The sequence below is a fragment of the Microcaecilia unicolor genome, chromosome 13 (genome assembly GCF_901765095.1).
Source record: "Microcaecilia unicolor chromosome 13, aMicUni1.1, whole genome shotgun sequence".
Lineage (NCBI taxonomy): Eukaryota > Metazoa > Chordata > Amphibia > Gymnophiona > Siphonopidae > Microcaecilia > Microcaecilia unicolor.
In genome coordinates, this window is record NC_044043.1 from 97300607 (window position 1) to 97325375 (window position 24769).

Sequence of the window (24769 nt, forward strand, 5' to 3'; positions counted from 1 at the left end):
ATTTTCTACCATCAAATGTGGAATATTTTCCTTAAATATTCTAGACTAAAATTAACCATTCATTCACCAGATTCCACACAGCTTAAGGCTTTTCTAGTTCATGAGGCATTTGGATAAGTAATGTCTCGAATTGTGATGACTGTATTAAGATGTATAAAGAAGACTGGTTCTCAGGCGTTATTGTCTTGCTATGTTTTGTTATCTTGTACTTGGTAATTTTATTATATACTGTATGTAATACTATAATCCGCTGGGAACTGTGGATTATGTGGAATATAAATATTTTTTCAATAAATAAAATCCTCTGTCCTTTCGATACAGGATCCCCCTCTTTTTTTTGTTCTCCCTCTTCTATGCACCTTCTTTGCTTTCCTTCCCTCCTCGCCTATTCGTCTACCCTCCTCACTGGGATCCCATCTTTATCTCCCTCCTTGAAGATCTCCTATTACTCACCTCTGTCTACTCCCCTCCTCTTCCCCCCCCCCCCCCCACCAACCTTCCCAACATCAAATCACTGACATCCTTTCCTCTCAAGGAAAAAAGAACACAATAAGTTAACTGGTCACACAAGAATTGACAAAAAGCTTTATTTTTATAAAACAAAATAGAAATGTACATGATGTAGTATGTAAATATATGCAACTGTGCCACATAATTTCAGAAACCTGCGTGCAGTGATTTTTTTTTTTAATGGCCTCCTTTTAATACATTTTGGTAGCTGCAGTGCCAATTTTCATTGAAAGAAGCAAGTCTACACTGCACATTATGTTCAGATACCAGGAATAGCCAAAAGTTCATTTGGGCTAACTGGTCTGTCCCACCAGACTCCAGAATTTCACTTTTACAAGAGAGATTTTGTTTTCCTGGGGATGTCATTAAGGGGTCCTTTTACTAAGCTGCCCTAATGGATTTACTGTGTGCTAAATAAAATGCCCATTATATTGCTGTGGGTGGCTTATCATTTAGCACACATTAAATCTGTTTGTACACCTTAGTAAAAGGACACCTAAGTGATTTAAATATTTTCTGAATGAAAATATGAATATTCGTATTGAACCTATTAACTTTGAAGATGTTCGTGCCGGATTCCGGTTCCAATGCATCCTAAATATCAGTCATAATAAATAAATTTTGATACAAAATGTAATGAAATTGTTGTCCTCCATTTGTTAACTGCATTTGTGACACACGCAACAAAATGCACTGAGAACATGATTATAAGCTTCCTCATTCCCCCCCAACCATCTCAACTATGTATGTTAAAAGCTTTCATGATTTTGTTAAAAATGATAAAAAGGAAAATCAAAACCATGATCTACTCTACAAACAAGCTGTCTACAAAAGAAAACAAAGCAGTAAGCTGATATTGCAGTTCTTAATTCATAAAAATTGCTTTCTGTGATATGATACATTACAAAAAAAAACTGGTACCACGTGTCAGCTTCTTGTACATTTTCGTTATAGGTTCTGAAACTCGGAGTTTTATTCATCTCGGGCTTTCCAAACCTGTTCTGTTCATCCTATAGCTACCCAGGTTTTCAGTATAGTCACGAATGTATAACAGAATCTTTTGCATGTAATGGGCCTCCAGTGGATGCATCTCTCTCATCCATAGTCATGGTGGATATCCTGAAGACCTGACCAACTGTGGGGGTTCACAGAACAGATTTGGGGGAGACATGTTCTAGAGAGAGTAACTTGTCAGCAGTGAGAAGAGAACCCACAAGCCAGACTGTACATTGTATTAAGCCCTTATTCTCCCTCGTCAGCTTCATCGCTGCATGTGCTCTGGTCATGCTTCTCTTCTGGGAATGTCAGGGTCTGTGCAGGCGAGGTCAGGTTTAAATAGCTAATTTCAGAAGGTTGTGATTGTGAAAAGGAAAATGCTGCCCTCAGACTCTCAGGTACATCCTTGTTCCTTACAGCTGGAACTGTTTTTAGAATTCCAAGGGAATTGGAAAGTCCCACAGCTGGAAAACTAAAAGAAAGACTAATCAGCAAAGAGTCAGGACAGTTAAATAATACAATAATAAACGACATTACACAACTCTTGCTGTGCTATTGTGCAGAAAAGATTGTATCTGAACCTTCCATCCCGGCTTGCTGGGGTCAGGGCATGCCACAGCGATGCTCTGCCCAGGGTGGTTTGTTGGCTGCTCCTACTGTGATAGCTTTTGCTGCCAGAAGGTTCAGTGCTGAGAGTTCCCTTCAGTGCCTGGCTGGTGAGGATGGACATTCTGAGGTGGAAGAGTTGGTGGAAGAGGAGAGAAAATCATGCTAGAACAATTTTAAGGAAGTTGGAAAATGCACTCTTACAGTATGACAAAATGGCACATTTTGCCTTCTTCCATTAGCATAACTGGGCAATTGTACCTAATTCAACAGCTGTGGTGGATGTATCACGGGGCAGTTGGTGTGAATGGAAAAAGTGTTTGAGGGGATATGGTGGGGAAGCTGTTTGGGTGAAAGAACCATCAGTGGCACCCAGCTTGCTTGCAACTTCCAACAACTCTGTTGGGGGAGTTTTGGGGGGGGGGGGGGGAAGAGGATGGCAGCTGCAGAAAGATTCTTCCTCAGTTTGTGGCCAGTCTCCGTCTCCTCTTTCCCCCATTTCCTCTCAAGCCTCTTACTCATCAATCATCTTCATGGTAAAGAACTGACCTCCAGTTGTTTGGCACCAGCTGACTCCAGGTCAAGCTTATTTTGTTGCATAACAGAAATTCTAAATGGTACCAGCCTTGGGTCGGCCTGCAGAGGGGCGGGAGCAACTGGGGATCACTTCTGTCCTGTGAAGACCTTTTCAGGTAGAGGAACATGTGCTCTTAACACTTCTGCGGCTCTTGGCTCTACTGCATTATCTGTGCATATTCAGTCATACATGCTCAAACCTGAATGTGGCTGGAAACATGGGCATAGCCTTAAAAAAGGTGCTTTTTTTGGGGGGGGGGGGGGAATATGCCAAAAATATTAAAATGGAGTAATATTGGAAGTAAGATCATGATATCAAAGACACAAATCCACAATAACAATGATCAAAATTAACATCTTAGTGAAGGTGGAGAATAGGCAAGAAAGGCATATAAGCCAAGGGACTTATAGCAGGATCTTTAACAAATATTCATTCTGGTTTTTCCCTTGGTGCTTAGAGTGAAATTTCATCTTAACAACTGTGCTCTTAAATATGAAACAGTAATGCTGGAGAGAACTCTTAGACTAAGCAAAGAACCTGAATCTGTATGGCAGAGAGGGGTTTTGGAACACATCTGTTAAATCACTGGAGAATCTTTCAAGACAAATCAAACTGGAATTTGGTTATCCAAAAAGTTGTGCTAGAGAAACAAACAATATTTCTCGTTGTCCACTGGCAGACAGCTTGAGAATTTATCTGCTGCTGTTCCAAGCAAAAACTGCATTAAACTTGGGGAAATTATTGTAAACCAGGGACTAAAGTTATAGAAAAGATCCAAAATCAGACCGCAGAGGGGGTACTGCAACTTGGGATCAACAAAACCTTATTTCAATGTCAACCAATTTCACCAGCACCTAATTGGGGTAAAAAATAAATAAATAAAAAGCAGAAGAGGAGGAAAACATTGGAAAAGTAAATGAAAGTCATTCTAGTGAGAACCACGAGAGTCTATGTTATTTAACAACATATATCACCCACATTGCCAGAGGATTTCCCCCCCTCCCTTTGTTCAAAGTGGCGTGCACAAATGTTTTTCCTGATTGTCAATGTCAATTGTTCCGCCAAGTTCCCTTAGCACAACTTCTTGGATAACCCAATTCCAGTTTCATTTGTTATCAAGACTCTCCAGTGATTTAACAGATGTGTTCCAAAACCCCTCTCTGCCGTACACATTCAGGTTCTTTGCTTAGTCAAAGAGCTTTCTCTAGCAATATATTTCATCACATGAAACATTAGAATGTACACAACATTTTGTACTGTATGTTTGTCTTATGATTTCAACTGACCCTCGATAATCAATGTATTAATATACTGCTTGCTATTGACATGCTCATTATTCTTAACCGATAAAGGCGTCATAGCCCAAAACAGTAATATGTGTAGGAGCCAACTTTGAAAGTGCTGAATTCAACACAAGTTAAACCTCCCCGGACACAGTGAAGGAGTCTGTTCAACACCTATGGTATCTGTACTCATTAATCAAGCAAGATGAATGTTTGACTGTCTTCTGTAACCCATGTGAAATAGAGCCCATATGAGGTTGGTACTGATGTACCTGCATAAGAGTTCATCACTGCAAAGCTTAAATGAACCAAGGGCACCGCAATATTAAATCAGAAATAAAGAGGAATTTTCAAAAGGGTGCATTAGCATTCCTGATCGATCAATGCCTGAGTGCATATTTCTCTCACTTCCTGAGTGGACAGCAGGCACTCCAGTCCCAGACCAGGTATCAGGACAACAGTATTGCTTCTCTTAAATGCATTTCCAAACGTTTATCTTGCATTACCCCATGGGTAAGGTCATCGTGCTATCTTCCTTACCTTGTAACTGGAAGTGAGAAAAGCTTTTCATTCAATTGGAAGCATTCAGATGGAATTGTTTTCTTTAGATCCTGAGAAAGAAATGAAAGTATGCAGAAATTCAGTCAGTGCATACCACTATCTCCAGCTGTATAATAAAGCTATGTGAGACATGGGCCTCCACAGAGGACTAGCGACTGTATCTCCTTTTCTGTAATATTTTCTTCTGACCCCTTTTTATATACCTCATAGAACAATGAATCACAAAGCCTTAATAAACATCTTAGATTTACTGGGCTTGGTCAGTTTCAGACTACTTATGGCCTGTATCACTAAAGCATGTTCTACATTTTGGGGTAGATTCAAGAAACAGCACAAAACTATGTTTATATTTAAAAAAAGCAGCTTATAGCTACAAGGACTACAGAGGAAGCAGAAGACTCCATGCACATGTCAATATCGTGGAGATTTGTTCAACCTAGCGTTTCTGCACCTCGTATCATGCACAGCACCTAAGCAATTACAGCTTTCTGGCCTGGCTGCTTAAGGCAGCAAAGCTCACCTCTACATTGAGAGTCTGAATTTTCTTCAGAATGCGCTCCAACGTTACAACCTGATTACTGAGGCGAAGGGCGCTGTCCTGCAGTTGCTTGTTCTCTTCATCCAGAAAATGAACTCTGCCAACGGTAAACACAGTAGTGTTGTTGCTGTATTAGTCCACTTTAAAAGTAATAAAGCAGAAATAAAAACAAAGCAAAGGAAAATAAGGGGGTACTTTTTTTTATTGGACTAAGGAGAAATTAGGTCTTAAACCTGATAATTTTCTTTCCATTAGTCCTTCCCACTATTCCAGAACCTGTGGGATAGCTGTGTCCATCAACCAGCAGGTGGAGACAGAGAACTGAAAACTGAGCTGAGACATCTCTCTCTTGGCATCCAGTCCAGCTCCTCAGTATTTACATAGACCAGAAATAAGGAGAAACTCGCAATAAACACAACAAACTTAAACAACTTGCTAACCTAACACTAATAAGACGAGCAAACATGTGTGGACCACTCATCTCTGGATAACTTGTACAAGAGATATGCAGGAAGCACCATGCAAAGTGATAGTCTTTATTTGACCCATTATTTTGCACAGACTAAACATCTCAGAAACCTTGTGCAGGCCTCTGAAATAGTGGAAAGGACATTCAGGTAAAATCTAATTTCTCCTTCCATTATGTAGGTTTCTACTATACCAGAACCTGTGGGATGTTTAAAAGCAATCCCTAGAGTGGGTGAGATCCTGAAGCCACCAAGCTGAGGACCAAAGCCCCCAAACTGGCTTCTGAGCATGCTGCAACATACATCCTGCAGTGCTTGGCAAAAGTATGCAGTGTCAACCATGTCACCGCCTTGCAAATATCCACCGGAGACGGTAAGGTAGTCTCTGCTGTACGCTCCGTACAGCCCACAAAGCCTGAGGAGCCTGCTTTCCTGCAAGAAAATAAGCTGATGTGATAGTCTTCTTCAGCCATCTAGCAATTGCAGGCTTGGAAGCCATGAGGCCAAGCCTCTGCTTACCAAAAAGCACAAAACAGTTCAGATTTGCAAAACTCATTCATGACTTCCCTCTGCACATCGAGAAGTTTCAAGGAAGAATACCGAGCCTCTTCATCCTCACTGTAAAAGGACAGAAGCTCCACAAATTGGTTGAGATGAAACACTGATATTCACTTTTGGAAAAGGAAGGAACCATGCACAAGGAGACCACCACTTCCAAAAACCGGAGAAAGGGATCCCAACAAGAGAGCCTGAAGCTCCAAACCTTATGTGCAAACACAACAGCAACCAAGAATGCTGTCTTTAGTGTAAGAATTTTCAAGGCGGCTTCCCGGAATGGCGCAAAAGGAGGCTTCTCAAGAGTTGAAAGGACTAAGTTAAGGTTCCCCTCTAGACATGGTGTACAAAAGGGAGGTTGCAAGCGACCTGCTCCCTGCAAGACCTGAACATAATCCAGGTGAGGTGCAAGAGATGTCTTCTGTAGCCAGTCCCTGAAACAGACCAAAGCCACAACCTAAACTTTTAGAGAACCCAAAGCCAATCCTTTCTAAAGATCTGTCTGGAGAAATGCTAGGATATGAATGATCTGAACAGAGAAGGGAGAAAGTCCGCTCCCAGAATACCAGCCCTTGAATATGCCATGGATGTAGAGCATTTCTGAGCCTGAAGCAAGGCAGCGATGACAGAATCAGAATAACCATCTAAACCAAGCCCTTTCAATGGCCAAGCTGTAAGACCAAAGGGGCATGGATTGTCCATGAGCACTGGACCTTGCTTCAGTAAGCTGTGTACCTGCAGAAGATGGAGATCTCAGTCCAGCAGTTGAATCAGGTTCGCATACCACAGCCTCCACAGCCAATCCGGGGCTACGAGAATTATTTGACCCCAGTGCAATGTGATCTTTTTCAACACACAGCCTACCATAGGTTAAAGAAGGAAGACATACAGTAGATGTCTCTCTGGCCAGGGCTGCAACAGGCCATCAATCCCTACTGAGCCCAGTTCTTTCCATTGGCTGAAGAAATTGGGCACTTTGGCATTCCTTTTCATTGCCTTGGTCCAGAAGCGGAGATCCCCATCAGTCTACTAACAGCTGAAAATCCTGCCTGAACGGTTCCCATTCTCCCGAGTCCAAGGACAGCCTGCTGAGAAAGTCTGCCTCCACATCCAAGGACCCTACAATGTGAGCTGCTGACAAGCAGAGATTTTTCTCTGCCCAACTCATGAAGGAAGTCACCTCCACTGCCATTGGACAACTGCGGATCCTGCCTTGCTTGTTGATATAAGGCTCTGCTATCACATTCTTGGAGAAAATTCGGACTGGGGCTCCCACCAGAGAGCAAAGTCGCGTAGGGCATTCCGGACTGCCCGAGCTCCATTCACTTTATCGACCACTGAGACTCCTTTCCGTCCAGGTGCTCTGTGCCAGATGGAACTTGTAATTCTGACCATATTGCTGACAACCAGGTCGGTACCAACTGCTGTCTCGAAATAGAGAGCCACCTGAAGAAGGTCGACCAGAGGCTTTCGACTTATACTCCAGCAACCTCTGTAGCTTACTTTCCCACAGGTCTTTCATCAAATTACTGACATCATCTTCTCCAAATAGCCACTTGCCCTGAAAGGGCAGTTTAACTAGACGAGACTGATGCTGCAACCAGAGTTGCCAAAGTGCTGTGACAGTGAAAGACATACTGCGAGCCATAACCCATAACATGGTCATAAATAGCATCTGCCAAGTAGGCCAACCTCGCCAGCTAGGCAGTATGGCGCCCTTCTTGTATTGCAGACTGCTGATGCCCCTTCAGGCATGCTCTAACCATGAACGAGCTACACACTGTTGCTTGAAGGTCCAATGAGGCCACTTCAAAGGCATGTTTCAAGCCTTCTAGCTTCCTATCCTGTAGGTCATTTAGGGCAATGACCCCCTTTCAATGGCAAGGTGATCTTCTTAGTTACCACTGTAACAAGGAGTCCACCCTGGGAAGCTGCAATTTCTCTTTCTCCTCCGGAACCAACGGTCTTTTCTGTTATTACTTTGACTTCCCCTATTGTAGGCACCTCTGAGAACCAACACCTGCACAGTAATTTCTGTCACTATCATGTGTGCCAAACCCTCATCCTCTCTATTCCTCATACCTATTCTTTTCTTTTTCTATACATACCTCTACTTTTCACCATTTCTTTAGTGTCTTCCAATTTCCAACCATTACTGTTCTTTTTTCCCTCTCCCAGATGCCTTTGTCACCCTTAAATCTCTACACCTGCTTTGGCTGGTGGCAGAGAGATTCTGCTTCCAGGTTTTTCTCCCTTCTTCAAAAGGTGGAGCTTATAGGTCACAGCCAACATCACTTTAAGAGAAGGGTGCTTACATAATCCAAAGAGAACACTAGGGTCCTGGGACCACACTGGGGGAATTACTAGTCTATGGAGTTCAAACATCTTATTTCTGATCAACTATTTCTAACCCTAGGGAAAAAAACAAAACAAGGAACGTGCATGTAATTTTCACCATAACAAAATAAAGATGTGCTCTTGACTACAAAGCATAGAATAAAAGGGATGGATGGGGCCTCACAAAGTCCACCTTTTGCCTCTAGATTGGATCCCTTGTGCTTGTATCATCTCAAACACTGGTATAATCTGTTTTAAAACCTCTCAGTGATATAATCTTCTCCTCTCCCAGGAAACACCATCTGGTATTCAACTACCTTCAAAAATATTGTAAATCAGACTGTAGTCCAAAAGCCTCTCGTACCTCAAACAAGTTTCAGATTTTATCTGTTATACTGCCCATCAATAACTATGTAAGTGCGAGACATGAACATACACCCAAAATTGGCTATGTGGCATTACACAAGAGTGGAAGCAACCGAAGTCCAAATGACCAGCCCAAACAGGAAGTAAGAGCGTGAAAACAAGTTTATTAGGACCCTACACGGTCCGTGTTTCGGCAACAGGCCTTCCTCAGGGGTCAAAATACTTAAAAGTTCAGCTTGCTACTTTGTGGAAGACGTGGACCCCCTTCTTTGCTTCCCCATTATATATGTCCAGTTCATTATCAATTCACATGCTTACATCCTTTATCTAGTTACTGTTAAGTATACTACACTTGTGTATTCATGTGCGTCAAGCGGATAACCATTTTCCTTAAGCCATACGGTACAAATAACTGGCACGGGATAATATTTTTACCTCCCAAATCACCAGTTCAGATTTGGCTCAGTTGTTCGGTGGTCTCAATCCTATTCTAGGAGAATGTGTGTCCACATCACTAGAAATCGCCATCATCCTCTGGCACTCATTTGCACCTTTGCTGATAGTTTCAACAGAGATACCATTCACCGTACAGACAAGGACACTTTCCCTATTCACTCTTAAAAGTGGTCCCTACAGAAAAATGTATAAGAAGTTTGTACCACCACTGGCTATGTAGTACTGATTTGATGGATAAATGGAGGACTTGTAGTGCTGTTGGTCAGGCTCCTTCCATAAGTACTAAATACCCTGTAATTTTTTTTGTCTTACTTTGTACTTTTCTCAATAATTACAATGAAAACAAACAATTATATATATATATATATATATATATATATATATATATATATAATTATTATTTGTTACATTTGTATCCATTTTCCCACCTTTTTGCAGGCTCAATGTGGTTTACATAATACCGTAAACGGCGTTAGCCGATTCCGGTATGAAAAAATACAGGTTTGAACAATACAAGGTGAAATTGTGGTAGAATGGGTTGCATGTATGGTAAATACAATTGGAGGAACTAGAGAGGGAGAGGAAGAGTTAGGATATGTCCATTATAGTCTTTGGTTACGTTGTGTCGCAGGTATCCATGTTTTTTATGCTGGGTCGGTGGGGTATGCTTTTCAGAACAGGTCTGTCTTTAGTAGTTTACGGAAATTTATGTGATCAAACATAGTTTTTACTACTTTTGGTAGTGCGTTCCATAGTTGTGTGCTTAAGTAGGAAAAGCTAGATGCATAAGTGGATTTGTATTTGAGTCCTTTGATGCTTGGGTAGTGGAGGTTTAGGTATGATCGGGCTGATTTTATGGTGTTTCTGGTTGGCAGGTCTGTCATGTACCCCGGTGCTTCGCCATAGATGATTTTGTGAACTGTCATGCAGATTTTGAAAGTGATACATTCCTTAATTGGAAGCCAGTGCAATTTTTCTTGGGAGTGGTTTGGCGCTGTCAAAACGCGTTTTTCCAAATATAAGCCTGGCTGCTGTGTTTTGGGCGGTCTGAAGTTTCTTTATAATTTGTTCTTTACATCCCACATAGATTCCATTACAGTAGTCTGCGTGACTTAGTACCATTGACTGTATCAGGTTGCGAAATATTTCCCTCGGGAAGAATGGTCTTACGCGTTTGAGTTTCCACATTGAGAGAAACATTTTCTTTATGGTGGATTTAACTTGGGTCTCTAGTGAGAGGTTTCGGTCGATTGTTACTCCAAGAATTTTCAGGCTGTCTGATATAGGGAGGGTGTATTCTAGGGTGTTAATGTTTGTGGGTTTGTATGTGTTGTATTGGGATGAGATGATAAGACAGTGTGTCTTTTCTGTGTTGAGTTTTAGTTGGAATGCATTTGCTCATGAGTTCATGATGTCTAGGCTGAGCTTGATTTCGTTGGTGATTTCTGTTAGATCATGTTTGTAGGGGATGTATAAAGTAACATCATCAGCGTAGATAAATGGGTAAGGCCTTGGGTGGATAAGGCCTTGGCTAGTGGGACCATCATGAGGTTGAAAAGATCGGTGATAGTGGTGATCCTTGCGGTACTCCACAATTTGGTTTCCAGGATGATGATATGTTTGTGCTTGATTTCACTTGGTATGTTCTGGTGGTTAGAAAGCCCTTGATCCAGTTGAGAGTATTACCACCGATTCCGAAGTAATCTAAGAGTCTTAGTAGTATGTTATGGTTAACCATGTCAAACACTCCCAGCAAACCTCTTCTAAAGTTATCAGAGCCTCCAACGAGTGAAATCCTCCAAAGTTTTCAGGAAGGAGGTACAAATTGCAGCTTCAGCAGGTTGTTCAGATTGATATAGTTGGAAACAGAATTTATGGAACTGTTCCATTACTTCTCATTTATGTGTAACCACCTGGTTGGTAGTGGTTGAGATGGTTTATATACCATGTAGAGCTGTGCTGAATAGCAGATTTTACTATTTGGCCGAATACCAATAATAGGCATTGAGCTTTAATATAACAAAAAACAGAAGAAGGAAATGTGAAATCAGAGATCAGGCATTTATTTTCAGTAGGATTTAGCACAGTAGAGTCCTGGATTATTTGTATTCGAATATAAATCACTATTCAACCAAATACGAATAATGTAGTTGGGGCACTATTCAGGGCCGAATCAAATCCAATATGAATATTCGGCACAGCCTTAAAACCATGTCTTTTACTCTTGTTCTTTAAAATGATGGCCAAAAGCTTGCAAGCTTTATTATTCTCAGAATAATAAGCACATTGTCTCAGTAAACCTCATTGGGCATTATGGCTCAAAAAGGAATCGTAGTATCCAAATATGTGCGGACCATTACTCCCTCTCTGTGCAGTGCTGCTGCCGCTACCATCATAACCTTGGAGAATGTCCAAGAGGCCGTGGATAGCCCACAGGAAAAATCTGGGGATCGATAGTGCTAAGCAGGATGGTGAACCTTGGGTACTTCTGATGAGTATATCAAATTGAGAAATGTGCAAATACACTTCCCTAGAGATCCAGTGGTATGAGGAAGTCCGAGTGCACCACTGAAACAACCCAGCACAATGTCTCCATGCTGAGAGCTGGAGTCAGAGAGCTTGGTTCACCCCCTTCAAAATCAAAGATGGGCTGAAAGGATTCTTCTTTCTTCAGAAACACAAAGTACATGATGCTCAGGAATGGAAATCACTAGGGACAAAAATAAAGATCAGTAGGTATGACCAAGATGCCATGTTGGGAGAAATTCTTCCAGAACAGTAATGGAATTTCAGAAGGCCTAGTGGGAAAGCAGAGAGAGAATCCTGGTGGGAAAGCTGATGGGGGAAGTCAGAGATCAACAGAGTCTTTGCAAAAGGAAGCAAATTGGGCCCATTCTGTGTTTCAGAGACACAAAACTGGCCAATGGATAGCCACCAGAAAGCAGATGAAGGAAGCTGGGCCTGATGGATTGCTGGTCTTCTTTTAAACCTACTCTATTTTATCACTAGTCAGAGAGAAGCAATGCAGAAATAACTTACTCATTCAACAACAAAAAGCTTAATTCGCCTACAATCTCTCGCAGAAAGTTATATTTTGACAAATGAAAACAGATCATACTTTATGTCTAAAAATGAGGCTCACGGATCCTGCATATCTAAGTTGCACAAACCCCCTAAACATTCTTTGGAATTGCTTTCTTATCAAACCCATACAATATGTATATAGCCCTTATTTTCCCCTCTCTTGATGACCTTAACACTAGCAACTGTCAGAAGACGCAAAATGAGCGTTCTCAAGTGTGACCTTAGTGCAAACTAAGCACAAAAGGCCAAAAATGCTTGTCTGCATTTCAATCACATTTTAACTGCTTTTGCACCTGCTCTGGATGGAGGACAGAAGCCATTTGTTGTTCCGCCCAATTTCTTCTTGGTCAGTTGCTTGCTGTAAAAGACATCTTTTTTCTTGAAGTAAAGTCTCATTTTCTGTGGTTACTTTTCTGATCCAAGCTTTTTCCTGCATACAACGAAAAATATTTTTAAACAGCACATACGGAACAGCTATTAAAAAGATTTTGCTGACTAAATTGATACAAGAATAAAAACATGTGATAAGACTGACTTAGGGGAAATAGTAGGCAGAGAAAAAGCAGAGAAACCACATAGTAAAGACTTAAAAACCACACAATCCAAGAGGAGAGGCTCCTTCATACATAAGTGAATGAAATCTAGCAATAATGAAAATTACCTGTTCATGAGACCACTACTACTACTACTACTACTATTTAGCATTTCTATAGCGCTACAAGGCATACGCAGCGCTGCACAAACATAGAAGAAAGACAGTCCCTGCTCAAAGAGCTATGTAATAAAAGTGAGCCAAGTATAGGACAATCAAGCCATTGTGACATCACTGATGAGGTTGGCTCTTATTGGTGGACTGAGGCATTATGACATCACAATATTAGCTCTGGTTACAAGAGACTACTACTACTACTATTTAGCATTTCTATAGCGCTACAAGGCGTACGCAGCGCTGCACAAACATAGAAGAAAGACAGTCCCTGCTCAAAGAGCTATGTAATAAAAGTGAGCCAAGTATAGGACAATCAAGCCATTGTGACATCACTGATGAGGTTGGCTCTTATTGGTGGACTGAGGCATTATGACATCACAATATTAGCTCTGGTTACAAGAGACTACTACTACTACTATTTAGCATTTCTATAGCGCTACAAGGCATACGCAGCGCTGCACAAACATAGAAGAAAGACAGTCCCTGCTCAAAGAGCTTACAATCTAATAGACAAAAAATAAACAAAGCAAGCAAATCAAATCAATTAATGTGGACGGGAAGGAAGAGAGGAGGGTAGGTGGAGGCGAGTGGTTACAAGTGGTTACGAGTCAAAAGCAATGTTAAAGAGGTGGGCTTTCAGTCTAGATTTAAAGGTGGCCAAGGATGGGGCAAGACATAGGGGCTCAGGAAGTTTATTCCAGGCGTAGGGTGCAGCGAGACAGAAGGCGCAAAGTCTGGAGTTGGCAGTAATTTTATCACAAGTTCCTTCATATACACATACATATTTTTTTTTTATGTGGCAGTTTCTTTCTGCTCCTTGGTGCTCTCAGCTAAATCAGAACCACAGCAGCGATATGGCATCATGAGCCTTCATTTCCAACTGCCTTACGACTTTTTCCCTCTTTTATATCCCTTTTCCCCACCTTAAAATGCATCTGGTCTGGTCATTGCATTGTAGGCCCTGAATCTGGCCACTGTCACCCTTCAGCAATGACAACAACACAGGAAGCATAAGGCCTAAAGAAGGAATCAACCCGGGTACTTTCTGCTCGACTGTGAGCAGCAAGGACACTGAACCACTGGGCTGGCCCGAGATCCATCATGTTATCACTCTCTAAAGACTTTACGGCTGATATTCAAAACGATTAAAGCAGGCAGGAGAGGCTTCTGCCCGCTTAAATCAGTTGTCTGCGGCTAACCCAGTGTACCTGAATATAACTCAGCTTGAGTTACTACTTAAAAAGGTGTGAGAAAAATCCAAATAAATAAATAATCGACAATATTCAGCGGTACTTAAGCACTGAATATTCACAGTTAGCGCCGGCTAATTTGTGGGCGTTCCTGGGGTGGAGCTGGCACTTATGCAGTTAAGTGCCGATATTCAGCCCTTGATTGTATAAAATACCTGATTAGTTATTGGTCTGCATAATTAGTGGCTGAGCTTATGCAGTCAAGGGCTGAATATTGCACAACCACATAAGCTTTGGCAGCCATCTTCAAACCGGATATTCAATGCCAGTGCCTGACATAAAAGCGCCTACTACTGCTGGCTAAATATTTCTAAAATCTATAAGGTTCCACACAGCCACTGGTTCTCAGAAAGTCATCCTGTAGTCTCTTTTTATTCCCAAATTTTTTTTTATTGAATAAAGATCCAACATACAACCATAAATTCAAGTACACAATCGTGCACCCTCCAACATATCGGTATGACATCTTCAATACATTTTTTAACCAACTGTTTATGTCCCCCTCCCCCCCTCCCCCCTATTGAATTGTCAGGGTAGAGTCTGGTCGTGCCAACCACTCCGTGTAGGGGTCCCAAGTTCGGTGGTATGGCAGCAAACGACCCAGACGCATCGCAGTCAACTTAGACATCAGCTGAATATAGTCCAATTTACGCAGAATCGGCTTCAGTCCCGGCAGAGTCTGCTGCTTCCATGCCGCCGCCAGCACCAATTTGCTGGCCACCAATATCTGAGTGGCCAGTTGGTGCGCATATTTTTTACTGCCCTGAAGTCTTATGTGTAACAAGCAGTGGTCCATTTTCATGGGAAAAACAATTTTTGTTATGCTCGCAATCAACTTCAGAACCCTCGTCCAATACCGTTGGGCCTGCGGGCAAGCCCACCAGATATGGACCATATCACCCTCCATGCCACATTGGCGCCAGCAGAGAGCAGACCCCCCCTTAAACATCTTGGCTAGTCTCTGTGGTGTGTAATACCAACAGTATAATATTTTATAGCCATTTTCTACCAATGCATTAGAGATTGACACTTTAAGCAAAGATGTAAACACCCTTTCCCACATATGGTATTCATAAGACACCCCCAATAGTTTTTCCCACTTCTGTGTGTAGTGCAAGATGGGCTGCGAGTGTAATAGGAGCGCTTTATATAGTCTAGATACCCCTCCTCTTCCTCCTCCTCCAGCCAGTGCCCGCTCTAATTGTGTTTCCTCCAAACACAGCTCTTCTTTTGTACGCCTCAGGATAAAATCTCTTAATTGGCGGAACTGAAAGGCGTTGGAGGCAGGAATCCCATATTCCTCCTGCCCTTCCTCAAAAGTAAGAAGCTCCCCATCGTCCCATACCTGACCCAGCTCCCACAGTCCCCTCTGTTCCCACTTCTTAAAGCAATGATCTGAGGATCCCGGGCTGAAACCCGGCGCGTATCTAATCATCATGTGCAGGAAAAAAGTTCGCCCACGAAAAAAGCTAATGCGAATTTTACTCCATGTAGTAAGTGGCCCCCCCACCAGTGGAGGGGCCACTTTTATTATCTCTTTTAGCTCCCTATCAGGCAGCCAGGGTATGGCTTTTAACGGGTGAAACTCGCACCAGGCCTGCTCCATAACTTTCCAAGCCTTCGCTTTCCCATTATGCCACTCAGCTAGGATACGGAGGTGAGCCGCTCTGTAATAAAGCAGAAATGAAGGTACTCCCATCCCCCCATGTGCCCGTGGCTGATGCATTACTGACCTGTGCACCGTCTCTTTTGATTCCATACCCTCATCATACACTTTATTCAGGAAGTCTACATGTTGTCTTTCTATCGACTCTTTGGCAGCCACAATTTTTACTAAAGAGCTATCTTGAACTACCTCATTTCTTCTTCCTATCCAACTTCACCAGGAATGACTCATTTATTGATTCTTGTCTCTTTCCTGATCTTTCTGACATTACACACTCATCCAATCTAGTTCTTGAGAGGCTCCTCTTTCTAGACTGCCATATGGTCTATAGACCAAAAGCCGATATGCTGTGCTCTTCACTTTGTTTTTTATGTAGTCTTTGTGTAATAGAGCAGAACACACTTATGACTACCGTCTTATGAGTGTACATATTAAGTATCCTCTCTCTGCATGAATCCCTTGCACAAGGGACTTCTGTGCATACATCCACTGGTTCAAGGTACTCACATGCATAAAGTCATTCTGAGCTAGTCCATGACTACTGACCCACCCATGGAAGGAGAGGCCGACTTACCTGCTGACATGAACAAAGCCAAACTCCAGGGCCCAGGCAGGAAAGAAGAATGACAGTGAACATCGGGCACACACTGGGGCTCATTTTCAAAGCACTTAACCTTCCAAAGTTCCACAGAAACCTATGGAACTTTGGAAGGCTAAGTGCTTTGAAAATATGCCTAACTGTGTTCCCAAGAGGCAGCCTTCCAGACTTATTCATCTACATGTGCTTCTCTTACCTTCTCATTGTGGTTTCTCATCAAAGCAATTTCATTTTGCAGCTGTTTAATGAGGCCATCTCGTAGATGCAACTCATGCACATAAACCTCCTTTGCTTTGCGAAGTTTTGCTTTGTGGCGAAGTTCTTTTTCATTGTATTTTCTGAAGAGCGATATGAAATACAAATGGTCAGAGGTCAATGAAGTCATCAGTTGTGTCAAAAACTTTCTTTGCCACAAGTACGAATACTGCAATAAACAGTAAAGCTCATTTACTACTGTGAAACACTTTCAGTGAGATAGAGACTGTGCAGTTCATTTTTTTTTTCAACAACATGTATATTTGTAAAATGTCTGCTCCCGCTGCAGGTACTGGCAAACACACGTGTACTCCTGTACATATGTTAGAAAAGACTTTATATCTAGTAAAGCATCCACCACCTGTTGGAGATGGAAGGATACTGAATTGTTCAAGATGCACAGGTTCATAGTGATACACAGCACAATTCTGCACTCTATCTCCACCTGCTGGTTGATAGACGACACCCACAAGCTCCTGGACCGGCCCAGTGCTGATGCTAAGGAAAACATGATGACTCAGCACAATACTAATGCCATTTCCAAAATCTGCAACATTCCCCTTGTTTTGTAAGAGATGAGGAAATTAGGTCTTACCTGCTAATTTGCTTTCCTTTAGTCTCTTTAGACCGGCACAGATGGGTTATGCACTCCTACCAGCAGATGGAGACTAAGAACCACTGAGTTTCAGATACAGGTATAAGAGGGCTGTGCAGTTCCCTGAAAACTAGTCTACGAACAAACAACGAAGAGGACAGAAAAGAAAAAAAAAATAGCACAATATCCAAACCCCTCTCCTAACGTAACTGACATTTGAAAAAAAAAAAAATGGCCAACAAGGCCCAACACAGTCAGCTACTTCTGCCCAGCGCTGTAAAGACCACCAGCGCTAACAGGTCATCCAACCAAGCTGATCCAACGTGTTCAGATTCCAGATAGGAATGTACACATACCCATAATCTGAAACTCGGTGGTTCTCAGTCTCCATCTGCTGGTAGGAGTGCATAACCCACCTGTGCCGGTCTAGAGGGATGCTAAGGAACTTCACAGAACATATATATGATCTGAGTTACCCTCTTAAAACTGCAATAGTTTTAAGGATCTCACTACAACATCTCAGGGAGAGTGGCATTATAAATGGGTACCAACTCTCATAAAGTGCTTCTTGGTATCCTGGGTGTCATCACAGTCCATTTTCTATTCACATCAAAGCATGCATTCACAATCTCCTAAGGAGAATACAGTGGTTGGCAGTCAGACACACGTTTCTGGTAAACTTCTCTGCATTACAACCCAAAGAAGATCATTCATCATATCCAACAGACAGCTGTAATGAGTTTATCTTGTTGGGCAGACTGGATAGACCCTACAGGTCTTTATCAGCCATCATCTACTATATTAATAGATTACTACTGCACTCAATAGAAATATCTTTTAAAATGACCCTAGTAATAACTGGCTAAGAGACTACCAATGAATGTAAAATGCGACATTGCTCAATGAGCTACTAGCAGGGTATTCAATGAATCTGCATACAATTACCTGACACGGTCGTCCAGGTGCTTTAGCGCATGGTCTAGTTCCTGGTACAGCCTTTCCTTCTCTTGCTGCAGCACAGACAGCTGCACTGTAAGCTTCTGGTTGCTATTCTGAAAATGAACATACTGGAAAATATTGGAAGGGTTTAGTGCATTTACTCTAAATTAACAGCTGTTCCAAGTGACGGTATTATGGATTAAGAGATTTTGTCTTGCACTGGATGGAGTTGACGCTGAAGGACGCCTGAACAGTTCTCTATTTGCTCCCTGCTATATTAAATTCCAGACTCATTTAAGAAAATAATTCTGTTCTTGTACACTGCATGCTTGTCTTGTGCCTTACCGATATTAATATCTCAATTACATTTAAATTTTATCTGGATTATGTAAACATCAAAACTCTTGGCATCCCATAAACAGTTTTATCTTCCATGTACAGCAGAAGTGAACGGTTAAGGAGCTCGCTGACAGCAAAAACAGGAATCACAGTTTAGAAAAGAATTAATCTTGTCTTCTAAGATCCGATTTACTAAGATTTTTCTTCCATAAATATAAAATGGAGGAAGCTTTTGATTGACTCTGGCTCCTTATCTACCATTTTAAATTCAAAAAAGTCTTACAATCCTGGATTGCTTTAAAATTTCCTTTTAAGCATTCTGACCATAAGGTCGGTACCCTAGTCCTAAGAAGTGTTCCTCCAAAGGAGCATCACAAGCTATGAATGCACTTTGTATGACACCTCCCCCAAGTGCTCCCATTGCACTCCCACCCTGCCCACTTGCATGACATCAGCAAGGAAAGCCAATGGACGAAACACAATTCTTTGCCCCTGTGTGCTTGCATTTAAAACAGCAGCACATGCTACAGAGGGAAAGCCACAGGGTCTGAAGCACATGTGCTTCTAGTATCTTTTTGCTTCTGTGGTGCTGGCCTGTTGGGCCTCTCTCACTCCTACCCCAAAAATCTTTGAGAGCTGGAGGCCAGACCTGTGAAAGAAGGATGAGAACTGGAAAAAGAAGGAGGCTGTGGTGGGGAAGTGGGAAATGAAAACTGGATATGGAAAAGCTGACTAAATTTGTGGATGAAGGAGTGAGAACTACTTAGGGGGTTCTGAGAGAATGTGGGTGGAAGTGGAAGAAATCAAGAGAGTGAAAAGTATAGAAAGGAGGACTAAAAAGAAGAGATTTATTTATTTACAACATTGGCTATACCACTACAGCTGAGTACAGACCTGAACGGTTTACAGACTAAGTAGCAAAAAGTCAGAAAGGAACTACAGGGTCGCTTTACTCATACTACCCCTCTCCTCAAATCGCTTCACTGGCTCCCTATCCGTTTTCGCATCCTGTTCAAACTTCTTCTACTAACCTATAAATGTACTCACTCTGCTGCTCCCCAGTATCTCTCCACACTCGTCCTTCCCTACACCCCTTCCCGTGCACTCCGCTCCATGGATAAATCCTTCTTATCTGTTCCCTTCTCCACTACTGCCAACTCCAGACTTCGCGCCTTCTGTCTCGCTGCACTCTACGCCTGGAATAAACTTCCTGAGCCCCTACGTCTTGCCCCATCCTTGGCCACCTTTAAATCTAGACTGAAAGCCCACCTCTTTAACATTGCTTTTGACTCGTAACCACTCGCCTCCACCTACCCTCCTCTCCTCCTTCCTGTACACATTAATTGATTACTTTTTTTTTTTTTTTTGTCTATTAGATTGTAAGCTCTTTGAGCAGGGACTGTCTTTCTTCTATGTTTGTGCAGCGCTGCGTACGCCTTGTAGCGCTATAGAAATGCTAAATAGTAGTAGTAGTAGTAGTCTCTTGTAATCAGAGGTGATATTGTGATGTCATAATGCCTCAGGCCACCAATAAGAGCCAACCTCATCAGTGATGTCACAATGGCTTGATTGTCCTATACTTGGCTCACTTTTATTACATAGCTCTTTGAGCAGGGACTGTCTTTCTTCTATGTTTGTGCAGCGCTGCGTACGCCTTGCAGCGCTATAGAAATGCTAAATAGTAGTAGTAGTAAATAAAGTCCAACAAAATTCCTAGGTTTGAGAAGGGTCAAAAACAAGAGGAGGAGAGATTGAGAGTAGAGGAGGGGGTCAGGCAAAACAAGGAGGGAAGCTCGGTGGTCTGGCTAACGTTGAAAAAGCCAGGTCTTTATGGCTGTTTTAAATCTAGGTAGGGATAACTCAGCACGAATATCATTCGGGAGAATGTTCCATAACATTGTTGCTAAAAACTAAAAGGCACCGTTCGTAGTTCGTTAATGTCTTGCAAGGCATGGGTCAAGCAAGACTATGCAATGGTCACTGAGGGAATGCAAACCCTGAGCGGGGGAAGAGGGAATAGTGAGGGAGGCAAGATAGGGAGAAGAGCTGATATGAAAGGGAAAGCTTACCCTACAGATCCCGTCCTGCCTCCATGATTCCTGGACTCCAACTCCTATAAAGACCTTGTGAACTTAACTACTTTCTTGTCACCCTGTACCTTTACACCACCCATATCACTTTCAATTTATTGTACTTTACTGTTTGTTTACTAAATGTTGTAAGCCACATTGAGCCTGCCAGCAGTGGGAAACTGTGGGGTATAAATGATATAAATAAATAAATGGCATCTCAGAGCATTTGTATAGTGTTTTGTTTTTTTTGCAAGGATTGTTATTTCTCGACAACCATTTGTGTAACTCCAGCAAAAACAATATGAGTAATCAATTGTGGATGTGATGAGTGAAATAAGTGCGTGAAAAGTGTCAAGAGTGAAAAAAACTGCACACTGAACGAAGTTGCCTAAGAGTGAAGAAACAGGATTTAATTAAAGATGAGGTATGAGGTAAAAAAGATAGCTGTGAATCAATCAAAACCCCTAGGTACCGAAAAGAGGGAACAGGTGTAATAGATGTTCACCAGTAATCCATTGTCTTACTGGGATTAAGGTCCATTCCATGTGTAGTAAGACAGTGGGAGACAGCATCCAGGAATTAAGTGATCGATGGCGAAGACGGGTCAGTATAGTAAAGTAAGAGAATGTCATCAGCATAGATGTACGTAGAAATGCAATAACTCTGAAAAACCAAAGTTAATGGACTGAGAAACAGATTGAATAGAAGAGGAGAGAGAACAGAGCCCCGAGGAACACCACAATATAGAGACTGAGAAGATTCAGATGAAGAGCCTACAACCTGAAAGGAGTGAGAAGAGACAAAAGAGAACCATTGCAATACCTGTCCAGAGATATCGATAGAAGCTAAGTGAGAGAAGCAGGGTGTGATCAATAAGGTCACAAGCTGCTGAGAGATCTAAGGATATGGCTAGAGCGTAATCAACACAGTCTAAATGTGTGTCTCTCACCGAGGACACTAGCTAAAACTGTTTCCGTGCTATAATGAGCTCAGTAGCCAGATTGTCTGGGATGTAAAGAAAATGTTTTCTCTACAAAAGAAGAAAGCTGCTGAAAGGCTGCTTTTTCTAGAATCTTTGAGAGGAAGGATAAATTGGAAACAGGGCAGTAGTGCTTTGGATCGGTGGGACCAAGATTAGGCTTTTTAAGAATTGGATACACCAAGGCCTGTTTCCACAATGTAGGGAAACATCCGGTTGATAGACTAAGATTAAGAAGGGAAAGGATAGGTGGAAGAAAACAGAGCTTAGAAATTCGAAGCCTCGATGAAGGAATCAGATTGAGTGGACACATGGTAGGTTTCATATGACATGAGTTTAGAAAGTGAGACAAGTAGCTGAAATGAAGACCAAGAAGAAGAAGAGGAGGGAGAAAGAGAAAAAGACAGCAAGAAATAGAAGAACCAGAAAAGGGAGGCGTCAAACGCCTAGCCACCCGCCTGGGGTTACCCTGCAGCCACTTAAAGGGTCTATCCCCAGCACAGTTCAGGTCCGCCTTCACCTGTCACTCATGCTCTACACTAGTACCCTCCTCCCACCGACTGGGTCACAACTACCCCTGGGTGAGTCTCCTGCTCTCAAATTATCCCCAGTGATTTCTAGGTTACTGGAGCCACACTCCTAGTGGTCCTACAGTTCCCAGAAAGCACTCAGACCCAACACACAAACCACCAGTATTCTTTATCAGTTCAAACAGGATGAACAATTATGTTTATTCTCTTAAAAAAATATATTGAACAGTAGAACAAAATGGTGCAATTGGCAAACAATAACAGGTAATTGAAATATGAAGCAATTATAACACTAACACTTGCATACTTCCTAGAAAGTACCTGGGAAGATCAGGGCATATATCTGTTCACAGAGATTACTACTACTACTTAACATTTCTAGAGCGCTACTAGGGTTACGCAGCGCTGTACAATTTAACAAAGAGAGACAGTCCCTGCTCAAAGAGCTTACAATCTAATAGACAAGTGAACGGTCGGTCCGATAGGGGCAGTCAAATTGGGGCATTCTGGATTCACTGAACGGTAAGGGTTAGGTGCCGAACGCAGCATTGAAGAGGTGGGCTTTAAGCAAAGACTTGAAGACGGGCAGGGAGGGGGCTTGGCGTAAGGGTTCAGGAAGGTTGTTCCAAGCATAGGGTGAGGCGAGGCAGAATGAGCGGAGCCTGGAGTTGGCGGTGGTGGAGAAGGGTACTGAGAGGAGGGATTTATCCTGTGAACGGAGGTTACGGGCGGGAACGTAAGGGGAGATGAGGGTAGAGAGGTAGTGAGGGGCAGCAGACTGAGTGCATTTGTAGGTAAGAAGGAGAAGCTTGAATTGAATGCGGTATCTGATCGGAAGCCAGTGAAGTGACCTGAGGAGAGGGGTGATATGAGTATATCGGTTCTGGCGGAATATGAGACGTGCAGCAGAGTTCTGAACAGACTGAAGGGGGGATAGATGGCTAAGTGGGAGGCCGGTGAGGAGTAAGTTGCAGTAGTCCAGGCGAGAGGTAATGAGAGCGTGGACGAGAGTTCGGGTGGTGTGTTCAGAGAGGAAAGGGCGAATTTTGCTGATGTTAAAGAGGAAGAAGCGACAGGTCTTGGCTATCTGCTGGATATGCGCAGAGAAGGAGAGGAGTCAAAGATGACTCCGAGGTTGCGGGCAGATGAGACGGGGAGGATGAGGGTGTTATCAACTGAGATAGAAAGTGGAGGAAGAGGAGAAGTGGGTTTTGGTGGAAAGACGATAAGCTCGGTCTTGGACATGTTCAGTTTCAGGTGGCGGTTGGACATCCAGGCAGCAATGTCGGATAAGCAGGCCGATACCTTTGCCTGGGTCTCCGCGGTGATGTCTGGTGTGGAGAGATACAGTTGGGTGTCATCAGCATAGAGATGATACTGGAAACCATGAGATGAGATCAGGGAGCCCAGGGAAGAGGTGTAGATTGAGAAGAGAAGGGGTCCAAGGACCGATCCCTGGGGAACACCAACAGATAAGGGGATGGGGGTGGAGGAAGATCCATGAGAGTGAACTTTGAAGGTGCGGTGGGAGAGATAGGAGGAGAACCAGGAGAGGACAGAGCCCTGGAACCCAAATGAGGACAGTGTGGCAAGAAGTAAGTCATGATTGACAGTGTCAAAAGCGGCGGATAGATGCAGGAGGATGAGGATGGAGTAGTGGCCTCTGGATTTGGCAAGGAACAGGTCAGATTCAGCAAAGAGATCTCTCTCTCCTTCTCCTAGACTGAAACTGAACTCAAAACTAGTAAAGTCCAAATGAGATGACTTCCTGGGCCAATCAGAGCCCAGTCAACAAGATTTCAAATATATACTGCTTCTTGCTTCCTTGTTTGTGTCAAACTAAGGAAACAACTCAGTTCTCAGGATGGCGTGAGAACTGGAAGTGGGAGAAATGATTTGGAGGAAGGATTGGAACAAAAGATGGGCTGGAATAACTGATGAGCAAAAATATGGGAGTAGGAGAGCTAAGAGTGGCAATAATAATAGAACAGTGGAGATGAAGGGGAAATAGGATAAAGGAGGGGGGGGGGGAATAAGTGACTGGACAGAGGGGAGAAAATAAGATGGCTAGTGGAAAGTAAAAAGGCAGAGTAAGAGCTGGTAAATGATAACAGGTGAGAGATGAGGGCAAAACCGAGATATGAAATGTGTGGAGAACTTGCAGGAACTGACAAATCAACAGGTAGTGGAGAGGAGAGGATTGCATAGGGACGAGAGATGAAAAGAAGCATGATGGGAAAAAAGATCCAGAAAGAGAAACAGGGTAGAGGCAAGAAGGAGAAGAAAACATGGAAAGGATGATGAAGAAAAGGAATGAAAAGATAAAAGATGAAAGCAAGGAAAGAGACAAAATGCAAAAGGTAGAAAATTATTTTGAATTTAGCTCTTGGGATTTGTTGACTTTTGTATAATTATGGTACAGCCAGAGACCCCCCCCACTGGAATGGTGGAGGGCCCAGTCATAGAGCTCAGGCTGTTACAGACCTTGGCTGAGTCAGAAA

At 42.6% G+C, this 24769-nt stretch overlaps 1 protein-coding gene across 8 annotated transcripts in view; it reads right to left on the minus strand.

The window, feature by feature from the left end:
• Positions 1 to 620: 620 nt before the first annotated feature.
• The window catches only part of CCDC30 (coiled-coil domain containing 30), a 115274-nt gene continuing 91125 nt past the window's right edge, over positions 621 to 24769 (minus strand). For 5 of the 8 annotated variants that reach the window (XM_030185572.1, XM_030185568.1, XM_030185570.1 and 2 more), the window contains 7 exons: positions 18355 to 18476; positions 16756 to 16897; positions 12630 to 12766; positions 5054 to 5168; positions 4513 to 4583; positions 2088 to 2237; positions 621 to 1978 (listed from right to left, as the gene is read on the minus strand). In XM_030185572.1, coding sequence (XP_030041432.1) covers positions 1753 to 1978; positions 2088 to 2237; positions 4513 to 4583; positions 5054 to 5168; positions 12630 to 12766; positions 16756 to 16897; positions 18355 to 18476 — 963 coding nt within the window. In that variant the 3' untranslated portion in view covers positions 621 to 1752. The remainder of the gene's footprint in view (positions 1979 to 2087; positions 2238 to 4512; positions 4584 to 5053; positions 5169 to 12629; positions 12767 to 16755; positions 16898 to 18354; positions 18477 to 24769) is intronic. The other 3 variants (XM_030185569.1, XM_030185571.1, XM_030185573.1) reach the window with 3 other exon arrangements.